The sequence below is a fragment of the Rhinopithecus roxellana genome, chromosome 8, assembly GCF_007565055.1.
Source record: "Rhinopithecus roxellana isolate Shanxi Qingling chromosome 8, ASM756505v1, whole genome shotgun sequence".
Classification (NCBI taxonomy): Eukaryota; Metazoa; Chordata; class Mammalia; order Primates; family Cercopithecidae; genus Rhinopithecus; species Rhinopithecus roxellana.
In genome coordinates this window covers 4,935,779-4,948,745 of record NC_044556.1, presented here as the reverse complement: position 1 = coordinate 4,948,745, position 12,967 = coordinate 4,935,779, and the positions used below count along the sequence as shown (strand labels likewise).

General features: G+C 50.6%; 1 protein-coding gene across 2 annotated transcripts; it reads right to left on the bottom strand.

The window, feature by feature from the left end:
* Positions 1-204: 204 nt before the first annotated feature.
* Positions 205-7,144, bottom strand: ELOF1 (elongation factor 1 homolog). Of its 2 annotated transcripts, none has more exons than XM_030936483.1 (4): positions 7,007-7,144; positions 1,378-1,511; positions 1,157-1,227; positions 205-956 (listed from the first exon to the last, which is right to left on the bottom strand). In XM_030936483.1, the coding sequence occupies exons 2-4, from the start codon at positions 1,491-1,493 to the stop codon at positions 892-894; spliced, it is 252 nt and encodes an 83-aa protein (XP_030792343.1). In that variant the 5' UTR covers positions 1,494-1,511; positions 7,007-7,144; the 3' UTR covers positions 205-891. The 2 variants fall into 2 exon arrangements, with proteins under 2 accessions (XP_030792343.1, XP_030792344.1); XM_030936484.1 differs by lacking the exon at positions 7,007-7,144 and adding an exon at positions 6,783-6,982.
* Between the last annotated feature and the right edge of the window lie 5,823 nt (positions 7,145-12,967).

Sequence of the window (12,967 nt, the reverse complement as noted above, 5' to 3'; positions counted from 1 at the left end):
TAATGTGAATGCTGTAAACACCTGGCCAGATGTCTGTCTGCCTGCTCCACCACCCTGAATGCTTACTGACTGAACAAAATGCTGGGCGGTGTGAAGGGCTGGTCATATGCGCCACCAGGCCACCTCCCAAACGCTGGAACCTCTCCTTCTTCTGACGACGAGGCAGACGCAGAACCCAAGACATCACAGACACAGACAGCAAGGGATGTGCGCTGGCTGCTTTATTTAAGGGCTTGTGATTGACAGCTGTCCCCACCCCAGCCCTTGCTTCCTCTACAAAAGCAACTGAACACGAAACTGGGCTTCCTTGTTAGCATGGGGAGGGGGGCGGCTCCCTGTCAGGGCCCAGCCCAGGGACCTGGGGAACGGTGGCTTTGAATCCCAGGCCACGGGCACTAGAAGGTGGAGAAGGAGGGCGGGAAGTCCAGTTGAGATGGGCACGGTGCTGGTGAGGAGGCTGGAGAGGTCCAGTTCCAGCCTCTACTGGGCTTCCCTTGTCCAGGATATCAGGAAACAGCCCCCTACTTCCGCCGGGGGGAGCCAGAGCCCCAAAGATGGGGGGCCAGGGGCTGAAGAAGGGAACACAGCAAAGGCTTTTGGAGCCAAGCGAGGTCAGTTCAGGCCCCTCAGGCCCACGAACCCGCCACCACCGTGTATCTATGAGCACACACTCACGGCCACCCCAGTGACACGTGCAGCCACACACACACCCACATCCACTCCACACTCGCACACACACCCACTCACACCCACGACCACTCTACACACGCACACAGAGGGCTGTGACAGCCCAGGACCCACACCCTGGACCCCTGGAATGTCTCTGGACCAGAACCCAACAGCTGGGTCCACAGTAGGTGGGGCTGCTCAGGGGGTGGGTCCTCTGTGTTGCTACTGATTGGCTGCCTCACAGGCATCTATCCAATCACTGTACACATCCACAGGTTCTGACAGATCTGAGCCGCTTAGGTCAAGGGTGATCACTGGCATTGGAACCCTGCCCTCCACCTTCTCACCCCACATAAATCAGTAGGTGGCACCTGTTCCTCTGGACGGCCTTGGCCCTGCACCAGGGCACACAGTGGGTCAGAGGAGCAGGGTCCGGACTCCAGCCCCCTCCCCATCCTCTGGAAAAAGCCCAGGTTTCTAAGGATACACGTTATGGGCGTCTGGAATTCCTCTAGGCACACAGTACAAGAGATGACTCCAGTGTTGCGGGCACGGTCCCTGAAACAGACCAAGAGAAGGGACTGGTGGGCAATGTGCCCGGGGCCGGTGGGTGATGATGCCTTCACCAAGGGAGGCAAGGGGCAGGACAGAGAACAGCGGGGAGGAGGTGGCGGGGAGGATGGATCCCTCGCCCCGTTCCCCACGCACATTTTCACATCACAGGATTTCTCGTGGTTGCAGAAGGGGCAGGTGAACTGGGTCTCGAGGGTGCCCGTCATCTTCTTCTTGGGAGGCGGCTTTCGTTTTGACTTTCTGCGCCCCATGTCTGCAGGTGGATGAGCCTGTGGGGAGTGGCAGATGTCAGTGGTTTGAGGAAACCACACAGCCCCCCAGCTCAATGCTCTAGAAAGCAGGCCGGAAAGAGGGTCTGGGACTTGCACTATGGTCCCGGGGCCTCTGCCCTTGAGCGACGAGGCCCTCAGTCCTGATACAGGAGGAAAATCCCCTGTCCCACTCCGGATGGAAGGGGTGAGAGGAGGCTCTAACCTCGTCTCTCTCACTTACTGCATGACCTGGGCAGGTTACTTAAGCTCTATGTGCCACAGTTTCCTCATTATAAAACAGAGACAAGGCCAGGCATGGTGGCTCACACCTGTAATTCCAGACAGCACTTTGGGAAGCTAAGATGAGAGGACCACTTGACGCCAGGAGCTGGATACCAGCCTGGGCAACAGAGTGAGGCCTCATCTCTAAAAAAAAAAAAAAAAGAAATTAAAAATTAGCCAGGCATGGTGGTGCAAGCCTGTAGTCCCAGCTACTTGGGAGGCTGAGATGGGAGGATCGCTTGAGCCCAGGAGTTCCAGGTTTCAGTGAGTTATGATCCAGGCACTGCACTCCAGCCTAGGCAACAGGATGAAACCCTGCATCAAAAAAAAAAAAAAAAGGAAAAAAGATCGGGTATGGCGACTCAAGCTTGTAATCCCAGCACTTTGGGAGGCTGAGGCGGGTGGATCACGAGGTTAGGAGTTCGAGACTAGCCTGACCACCATGGTGAAACCCCATCTCTACTAAAAATACAAAAATTAGCTGGGCATAGTGGCGGGCACCTATAACCCCAGCTACTCAGGAGGCTGAGGCAGGAGAATCACTTGAGCCCAAGAGGCAGAGACTGCAGTGAGCCGAGATCACACCACTGCACTCCAGCCTGGGTGACAGCATGAGACTCCGTCTCAAAAAAAAAAAAGATTGAAATAAGGTTGCGGGGCCGGGCGCGGTGGCTCAAGCCTGTAATCCCAGCACTTTGGGAGGCCGAGACGGGCGGATCACGAGGTCAGGAGATCGAGACCATCCTGGCTAACACGGTGAAACCCCGTCTCTACTAAAAAATACAAAAAAAACTAGCCGGGCGAGGTGGTGGGCGCCTGTAGTCCCAGCTACTCCGGAGGCTGAGGCAGGAGAATAGCGTGAACCCGGGAGGCGGAGCTTGCAGTGAGCTGAGATCCGGCCACTACACTCCAGCCTCCGTCTCAAAAAAAAAAAAAAAAAAAAGAAAGAAATAAGGTTGCTATCGCAGAGGAGACTTGTGAGGCTGACACCAGGAATGGTAAGTTAAGTACTTAGCATGGAGCTGGCCCATCATCGCTGGTGCCAATACAAGGAAGCCACTGTTCCTGGGGAGGGTGGCCCAAGAGACTCCAAGACAAGGCAGCTGTTCAGGGCCAGGTGGAACCTAAGAGCCTATGAGCTGGTGATTTTATACTGGCTGCTCCTCTTGTCAAGGGACATGTAAGTACCATCCACGAAGAGTGACACTCAGGGCATCTGATGGCCTCCATCCAGATGACAGACTGCAGGGCAGAGAAGGGGGAACAAGCACCTCCGAGTAGAGGAACACTGTGTGAAGGCTCAGGGGCAGCTGTCTGTCCCCTGGCAGGTGGAGGAGAGAGGAGGGACAGGTGGGAGGGTTCTGGGTATTTGGATGGATCCTGGGAGCTACAAGGAGTGAAAGGGTAAAGTCACCCTGGGCTTTTGAGGGACTGCGGTGTGAGTCACAATCTGCATGAAGACAAAGGCACAGCAAGGACAGGGTTGTTCGGGTAGAGATGGCAGAGGGCAAGAGAGACAGAGGAGACATGGCAGCGGAGCAAGTGAGTATGATGAGAGGAGGAAAGTCCAGGATGACTCCCAGGTTTGTGGTGGGGACACAGTGGCTAGGGGGAGAAGGTGGCATCATTCTCTGATGTGTAACACAGAGGAAGGACAGGGTTTTGGAGAAAATGATGGGGTTGGGTGGCAGAGGGATATCTAGGAACAGATGTCCACGAGGCAGGTGGGTGGGGAAAACAGCAGCAGTTACCACCGAGCCCAACTCCCCTGCTAGGCACGGTGGTCAGGGCACTGTGCTTGCCATCCCTGAGCCTCCTATGGCGCCTCCTCCAACACACACAGACACACACACACACACACAGACACACACACACACACAGACACACGACTGCTGGTTCTAGCATCGCTCCTCTGTGGCAGGGGAGGTCAGCAGTCTGCCACGATCTTCCAGAATAAACAATGGAGTTTCATTCATTATTTGCTGATCACTTCCTATGTAACACCCCCAACTCTTTTTGTTTGTTTATTTGTTTGTTTTTGAGACGGAGCCTCACTCTGTCTCCCAGGCTGGAGTACAGTGGCACGATCTCGACTCACTGCAACCTCCGCCTCCTGGGTTCAGACGATTCTCCTGCCTCAGCCTCCCGAGTAGCTGGGACTACAGGTGTGTGCAGTACCACGTGTGGCTAATTTTTTGTATTTTTAGTAGAGACGGGGTTTCACCGTGTTAGCCAGGATGGTCTCGATCTCCTGACCTCGTGATCCGCCCACCTTAGCCTCCCAAAGTGCTGGGATTACAGGCGTGAGCCACCGTGCCTGGCCAACACCCCCAGCTCTTCACTGTGATGCTTCCAATTCACTGAGTAAACAGAAGCAATCCAAAGGCAGCTCCTAGGACCAACTCATTCAGCCACCCGCCCACCCTCTTTATTTATTTAAGAGATGAGGTCTCGCTCTGTTGCCCAGGCTGGAGTGCAGTGGCATGATCACAGCTTGCTGAAGCCTCAATCCTCTGGCCTCAGCCTACCCAGTAGCTGGGACAACAGGCGTGCGCCACCACTCCCAGCTTCAGCATGCCTCCTTTCCTATGGAAGTACGTTCCTGCAAAAACAATTTGTTCGTTCTGCCCTGGCTCCCATCCCCTTTTCTTTGAGCAGCATCAAATTTTCCAGCTCCACTGGATCTCTCTCACACAGTTGTTATTACCTCTCTCCTCATTTAACAAGGGGGAAAAAGAGAAAGTCTCTTCATCCTCTTCCAGCTATGATGCATTTCTTTGCAGGCTGTTTTAGTGTACAGCCATTTGCATTCCTGTCCATCTCTCTACACCCCTTGCCTCCAAACTTAGGTCACTGGTGGCTCCATACTGCAAATCCTAATGACAGTCTTCCGATTTGAGGGATCCTTCCTCCCCTGAAAGCACATGTGGCTCTCAGGACCCCATGTGCTCCCTGTCCTCTGCCTCACTGGTGGCTCCTGCTAGTCTCCTATGCTCCTGCCTCTCTGCCAACTTGCTCTCATGAAGAGAGCACATGAGTTTGGGCCAGGCGTGGTGGCTCACGTCTGTAATCCCAGCATTTTGGGAGGCCGAGGTGGGCAGATCACTTGAGGTTAGGAGTTGGAGACCAGCCTGGCCAACATGGTGAAACCCCATTTCTACGAAAAATACAAAAATTAGCTGGGCATGGTGGCACACGTCTGTAATTCCAGCTACTAGAGAGTCTGAGGTAGGAGAATCGCTTGAACCTGGGGGGTGGAGGTTTCAGTGAGCTGAGATCGTGCCACTGCACTCCAGCCTGGGCAACAGAGCAAGACTCCATCTAAAAAAAAAAGGCTGGGTGCACTGGCTCACGCCCACAATCCCAGCACTTTGGGAGGTCAAGGTGGGCAGATCACGAGGTCAGGAGTTCGAGACCAGCCTGACCAACATGGAGAAACCCCATCTCTCCTAAAAATACAAAATTAGTCAGGCGTAGTGGTGCATACCTGTAATCCCAGCTACTTGGGAGGCTGAGGCAGGAGAACCACTTGAACCCAGGAGGCAGAGGTTGCAGTGAGCTGAGGCACTCCAGCCTGGGCAATAGAGCAAAGAGCCCATGATTTTAATTATTGGATCCTCTCTTTTCTGGCTATACTCACCTACATGAAGATTTCACCCAGTCTTAGGTGCCTGCTGTACACTGAGGACACCTGCTTCTCCAGCCTTGAGTCTGTCCTCTGAATTGCAGACTCTGATCTATCTGCCTCAGCCACTCCTCCACCTGATGTCTAACTTCCACCTAATACTAAACATAACATGTCAAAAACCAAGTCCCTGACACTCCAACCTGCTCTTCCACAGTCTTCCTCATCTCAACTCACAGCAATTTCATCTTTCCGGATAATCAAATCAAAAACGGATTTGGCTCACGCCTGTAATCCCAACACTTTGGGAGGCCGAGACAGGCGGATCACGAGGTCAGGAGATAGAGACCATCCTGGCTAACACGGTGAAACCCCGTCTCTACTAAAAATACAAAAAATTAGCCGGGTGTGGTGGCGGGCGCCTGTAGTCCCAGCTACAAGGGAGGCTGAGACAGGAGAATGGTGTGAACCTGGGAGGCGGAGCTTGCAGTGAGCGGAGATCGCACCACTGCACTCCAGCCTGGGCGACAGAGCGAGACTCTCCTCTCAAAAAAGAAACAAAGGAAAAAAAAAACAAACCTTGGATTCATCCTCAATGCCTTTTTCTCTCACACATCCCTTAGGCGATCCTCCCCCTGCCCCTCTACCTCTGAAATACAAATTAGCCGCGGCACCATGCCCAGTTAATTTTTGTATTTTTTGTAGAGACGGGCACCCACCACGTTGCCCAGGCTGGTCTGGAACTCCTGGGCTCAAGCGATACTCCCGCCTCGGCCTCCCAAAGTGCTGGCATTACATGCATGAGCCATCGTGCTCAGCAATAACCACTATTGAATACATCAATCAATCAGTTTGCTTGTAACTCTATCACTTTGGGAGGTCACGCCTGTAATCTCATCACTTTGGGAGGCCCAGGTGGGAAGATTGCTTGAAGCCAGGAGTTCCAGACCAGCCTGGGCAACATAGTGAGACCTCTCATCTCTACAAAATTACAAAAATTAGCCCCGAGTCTGTAGTCCTAGCTACTCAGGAAGCTAAAGTGGGAAGCTTGCGCCCAGGAGGTCGAGGCTGCAATGAGCTATGATCGCGCCACTGTACTCCAGCTGGGGAGAGAAAGCAAGACTCTGTCTCAAAAAAAAAAAAAAAAAAAAAAAAAAAGTCGAAACAAAATCTACGGATGAGCCCCAGGAGCTCATTTTGCCCAGGGACTACAGTCCCCCCATCCCATGAATGGGGTCTGGCGTGCACAAGGGCTGCAGAGGCCTCGGCCTGTCCCGTGACAACGTTAAGTCCAAGCGCGCCAAAAGGGGATGGCAGAGGAGTCATCCCCCGAATCTGCTGGGACCCAAGAGGTGGAGGGTTGGCTGTTCCTCCAGACTCACTAAGGCTTCGGCATCGCCTCCCGACGGCCGCCGGGAGGAGCCAGGCGTCCCGGTTGTCGCGCTGGGAAGGATGGGATCCGGGGAAGTCAGTCTCCCCGACCTGCCTTCCCCCAAGTTCGAGGTCCCAGGAGCCTCCTCCAGGACCCCGTAAACGCACGGAGTAGAGGAACTCCCAGTCCTGCCCGGCCCCAACGCCCACTCGCACGAGCCGCACCGGCACTCACCTCTAGCTGCGAAGGCTCCCTTCACCCGGGAGACAGTGACTTCCGACTCCTGCCGGAAGCGGAAACCCCTCTCCTCCTTTCAGGTCCTCGCCACCACTAGCCGGGACAGCCCCGCAAACAGGCCTTGCCTCCTTCGCCGGGGCCCTGAGCGCACGCGTACTCAAATAGGAGCGCTTCTGCGCAAGCGTCAGTGCGTATTTGCCTGTGGCTATGCGCGTTGCAAGTACTTCTGGTCAGCTCCCAAGAATGGCAAGTGAGGAATATGAAATACCCTTATGGCTCAATCAGGGTGAAGGGGAAGATTGTAAGCATGGGAGACGCTCTACTCAAACTAAAAAGTTCAGGTTCTGATCCAGCAGATGAAGAGGGAGGTCTGAGAGGCTGCGGTGCTAACTCGCTCCCAGGTGACTTCCATGCTGTTGATCCGCAGACCATATTTTGAGTGCCCAGATTGTAATAGATGAAGTTGAGTGGACAGGCTGGGGTCGGATTCCATGTAGCCTCGTGGGCCGTGTTAAGGACTTTTATTTATTTTTATTTTATTTTATTTTATTTTATTTATTTTATTTTATTTTTTTGAAACGGAGTCTCACTCTGTCGCCCATACTGGAGTGCAGTGGCTCGATTTTGGCTCACTGCAAGCTCCGCCTCCCAGGTTCAAGTGGTTCTCCTACCTCAGCCTCCCGAGTAGCTGGGATTATAGGCGCCGGTCACCGCGCCACGCTTATTTGTGTAGTTTATTTTTTTGTGCTTTTTTTTTTTTTTTTTTTTGGTTGAGATGGGGGGGGGTCTCACCCTCTTGGCCAGGCTGGTCTTGAACTCCTGACCTCGTGATCCACCCGCTTCGGCCTCCCAAAGTGCTGGGATTACAGGCGTGAGCCACCGCGCCCGGCCAAGGACTTTTATTGGTTTTTGTTTTTGTTTTTGTTTTTTTCTGAGACAAGGTCTTGCTCTGTCGCCCAGGCTGGAGTGCAGTTGCACGTTCTCGGCTCACTGCAACCTTAGCCTCCCGAGTTCAAGCGATCTTCCTGCCTCAACCTCTTGAGTAGCTGTGATTACAGCTGTGCACCACCATGCCTGGCTAATTTTTGTATTTTTAGTAGAGACGTGGTTTCACCATGTTGTTCAGGTTGGTCTCGAACTCCTGACCTCAACTGATCCACCCACCTCGGCCTCCCAAATTGTTGGGATTACAGGTGCGAGCCACTACGCCCGGCCTGAAAAAGATATTTCAAGATGGAGAGAGAGAGGGATTAGCAGTGTCACATGTCCCCGAGTTGAAGAAGATGAGGAAAGAGAATTGACAGTTGAGTTTGGCAAGGGTCTGGTCCCTGGGGACCTTGATAAGCGGTGTTGCATTACAGTGTTCAGGAAAATAATTTGTAATGAAATGTTTCAAATACAGATGCTCCTTGACTTACAATGGAGTTACATCCTGATAAACCTATCGTAATAAAGTTGAAAAATCTTAGAACCGTCAAGTCAGGGACTGTCTGTAGAGGGATCTGTAGGATATCCCCTAGGGGGCAGTGTTACCCTGGGAACTGTCAAGTGTAACCAGTAGACCTGCCCTCCTGTGAGACCCTTTTTCAGTGCTGGCGCAAACTAGAATACACACAGGATGGAATCATACTAAACAGTTACTATGCAACTTGCTATTTCCACTTAACCATCTATACATGTATACCTAACTCCTGTTTTTAGTAGCTACAGAATTCATAGTGCAACTCTGCCATAGTATAATCAACCGTTATCCTACTGATGGACAATTCCTGGACCTTCCTGAGTTTTGCCACTGTGATGATGCAGTAAAGGTCCCTGAATCAATATCCCTAAGACTGGATCTTTAGTGAAGCATAGTTTTCAAAAAAACAGTATTTGTGAGTACAGAGTCTTACCCTGGTAATCCCAGCACTTTGGGAGGCCGAGGCGGGAGAACTGCTTGAGCCCAGGAGTTTGAGGCTAGCATGGGCAACATAGTGAAATCCTGTCTCTAAAAATAAAATAAAATAAAATAACAATAAATGATGGCGGGGCATGGTGGCTCACACCTGTAATCCCAGCACTTTTTTGTTTTTGCTTTTTTTTTTTTTTTTTTGAGACGGAGTCTCGCTCTGTGGCCCAGACTGGAGTGCAGTGGCATGATCTCGGCTCACTGCAATCTCCACCTCCAGATTCAAGCAATTCTCCTGCCTCAGTCTCCTGAGTACCTAGGGTTACAGGCGTGCGCCAACATGCCCAGCTAATTTTTGTATTTTTAGTACAGATGGGGTTTCACCATGTTGGCCAGGCTGCTCTTGAACTCCTGACTTCATGATTTGCCTGCCTTGGCCTCCCAAATTTCTGGGATTACAGGCATGAACCACTGTACCTGGCACATCCCAGCACTTTGGGAGGCCAAGACGGGGGATAACCTGAGATCAGGAGTTCAAGACTAGCCTGATCAACATGGTGAAACCTTGTCTCTACTAAAAATACAAAAATTAGCTGGACATGATGGCAGGCATCTGTAATCCCAGCCACTCAGGAGACTGAGGCAGGAGAATCACTTGAACCTGGGAGGCAGAGGTTGCAGTGAGTCAAGTTCACGCCACTGCACTCCAGCCTGGGCAACAAGAGCAAAACTCTGTCTCAAAAAAAAAAAAAAAAAGACATTTGAGTCACAGGATGTGTATATCTTTCATTTTGTTAATGATTGCCACATTAGTTTTCTCTTTTTCTGTCCTTTCGTCCCTTCCCTCTCTTACTGCCCTCCTTCCCAGCTTTGTTGGGATGTAATTGACTGAACACAAACTGCTCATATTTAAACCATGCCTGGCCGAAATTGCATGTTTTGACATACAGGTATATCATTAAAACATGACCATAATCAAGACAATTATTTCCATCACCCTAAGAAACTTCCTCTTACCAGTGGCCGAACATGATGGCTCATGCCTGTAATCCCAGCACTTTGGGAGGCCGAGGTGTGCGAATCACGTGAAGACAGCAGTTTGAGACCAGCCTGGGCAACACGGTGAAACCCCTTGTAGGCTCTACTACAAGTACAAAAATTAGCCAGACATAGTGGTACATGCCTGTAGTCCCAGCTACTCGGGAGGCTGAGGCTGGAGAATTGCTTGAACCCGGGAGGCGGAGGTTGCAGTAAGCCAAGACTGTGGCACTGTACTCCAGCCTAGGTGACAGATCAAGACTCAGTCTTAGAAAAAAAAAAAGAAAAAAAAAAGAAATTTTCTCTTGCCCTTTTGTGCTGTGGCCCCTACTCCAGCCCCTGGCCCTAACTGATTTGTTTGTGGTTCCTATAACTTTGTCTTTTTCAGAAAGTCATATAAGCTGACTCATACAATATGTAGCCTTTTGAGTTGGGCTTCTTTCCCCAGCATATGATGTTTGAAATTCACTCGTTTTCCCAGCACTTTGGGAGGCCAAGGCAGGTGGATTGCTTGAGGTCAGAAGTTCAAGACCAGCCTGGCCAGCATGGTAAAACCCCGTCTCTACTAAAAATACAAAAAATTAGCCAGGCCCGTTGGTGTGTGCCTGTAATCCCAGCTACTTGGGAGGCTGAGGCAGGAGAATCACTTGAACCCAGGAGACAGAGGTTGCAGTGAGCCGGGATCATGCTACTGCACTCCAGCCTGGGTGACAGAGCCAGACTCCGTCTCAAAAAAAAAAAAAAGGAAAAAAAGAAAGTCACTCGTGTTGTTGGATGTGTCAGTGGTTTGTTTCTTTTTTGTTTTCTTTTAAGATGGGGTCTCCCTCTGTCAACCAGGCTGGAGTACACTGGCACCATCACAATTCACTGTAGCCTCAACTTCCCAGGCTCCAGCAATCCTCCCACCTCAGCTTCCCGAGTAGCTGTGATTACACCTGTGCACCACCACGCCCAGCCAATTTTTGTATTTTTTTAAAGACAAGGTTTTGCCATGTTGCCCAGGCTGGTCTCGAACTCCTGGGCTCAAGCAATCCACCTGCCTTGGCCTCTCAAAGTGCTTGGATTATAGGCATGAGCCACGGTGCCTGGCCTTGTTTCTTTATATTATTCACTTGTTTTCTGTTATATGAATGTCCCACACTTTGTTTATCTTTTCACCTGTCAGTGACTTGTTTTTTCATTGTTGCTGGTGTTGAGCAATTATTAGAGCTGCCATGAACCATCTCTTTCATTTTGAGGGTGGCAGATAACGCCACTCCAAAATATGCCACTTTGGTATATGGATTGTTTTGAGCTAAGGGTACTTGAAAAACAGCAGGTGCAGGAAAAGCACTCTGACCTCCCTCTTTTCTCTGGCAAAGGAGATAAACCCCCCCATATGGAAGATGCCCTCCCCATCTGAAAGTAAAATTCTTTTTTTTTTTATTTTTTAAGACAGGGTCTCATCCTGTTGCAGGCTGGAGTGAAGTGGTATAATCTCGGCTCACTGCAGCCTCCACCTCCAAGTCTTTTGTTGTTGTTGTTGTTGTTGTTGAGACAGAGTCATAGCCCAGGCTGGAGTGCAGTGACCCGATCTTAGCTCACTGCAAGCTCTGCTTCCCGGGCTCACACCATTTTCCTGCCTCAGCCTCCGGAGTAGCTGAGACCACAGGTGCCCGCCACCACGCCCGGTTAAATTTTTGTATTTTTTTTTTTTAGTAGAGACGGGGTTTCACTGTGTTAGCCAGGATGGTCTCAATCTGACCACGTGATCTGCCCACCTTGGCCTCCCAAAGTGCTGGGATTATAGGCGTAAGCCACTACGCCTGGCTCCACCTCCTAGTCTCAAGCAATCTTCTCACCTCATCCCCAAAGTAGCTGGGATCATAGGCGCACACCACCATGCCCAGCTAATTTTTTGTAGTTTTGGTAGACACAGGATTTCACTAAGTTGCTCAGGCTGGTCTCCAACTCCTGAGCTCAAGTGATCTGCCTGCCTCTGCCTCCCAAAGTACTGGGATTACAGGCCTGAGCCACTGCGCGCAGCCCTAGAGCATAAAATTCTTATCACCAGAAGACAGGGAGTCAAAGCTGAGGAAAAAATGTACAAACAAACCTTGTTAAACCCTTATTTTTCTAGTTATTTTTTCCACCATTAACTGCCCTAGCCCAAACCCCTTTGTCTTGTCACATTTTCATAATTTACTACCCTTTTAAAACTTTATTTATAATATTTATTTATAATTTTAACATTTATTTATGTATTTATTTAGAGATGGGGTCTTACTCTGCTGCCCAGGCTGGAGTACAGTGGCACAATCATAGCTGGCTGCAGCCTCAAACTCCTGGGCTCAAGCGAGCCTCCCACGTCAGCCTCCTGAGTACCTGGGACTACAAATGCATGCCATCCAGCTAATCTTATTTTTTGTTGTTTTAGAGACGGGGTCTCCCTGTGTTGTCCAGGCTGTTCTCAAACTCCTGGGCCCAAGCAATCCTCCCACCTTGGCCTCCCAAAATGTTGGGATTACTAGTGTAAGCCACCACACCCATCTATAATTTACTACTCTTTTTTTTTTTTTTTTTTTTTTTTTGAGATGGAGTCTGGCTCTGTTGCTCAGGCTGGAGTCCAGTGGTGCGATCTCAGCTCACTGCAATCTTCGCCTCCCAGGTTCAAGTGATTCTCCTGCCTCAGCCTCCCGAATAGCTGGAATTACAGGTATGTACCACCATGCCTGACTAATTTTTGTATTTTTAGTAGAGACAGGCTTTCTCCATGTTGATCAGGCTGGTCTCAAGCTCCCGACCTCAGGTGATCTGCCCGCCTTGGCCTCCCAAAGTATTGGGATTACAGGCGTGAGCCAGCGCGCTGCGCTCATCCATAATTTTCTACTGTTTGTCCAATACAGTAAATAAGTGTTTGACTCTAACTGCCTCTTTGGGTCTTCAGTTCCTTTTCAGGGCTCCTGTGTACCCTAGAACTTATGTTAAATACATTTCTGTGCTTTTCTTTTATTAATTGATCAAATGTTAGTTTAATTCTTAGGCCCAGC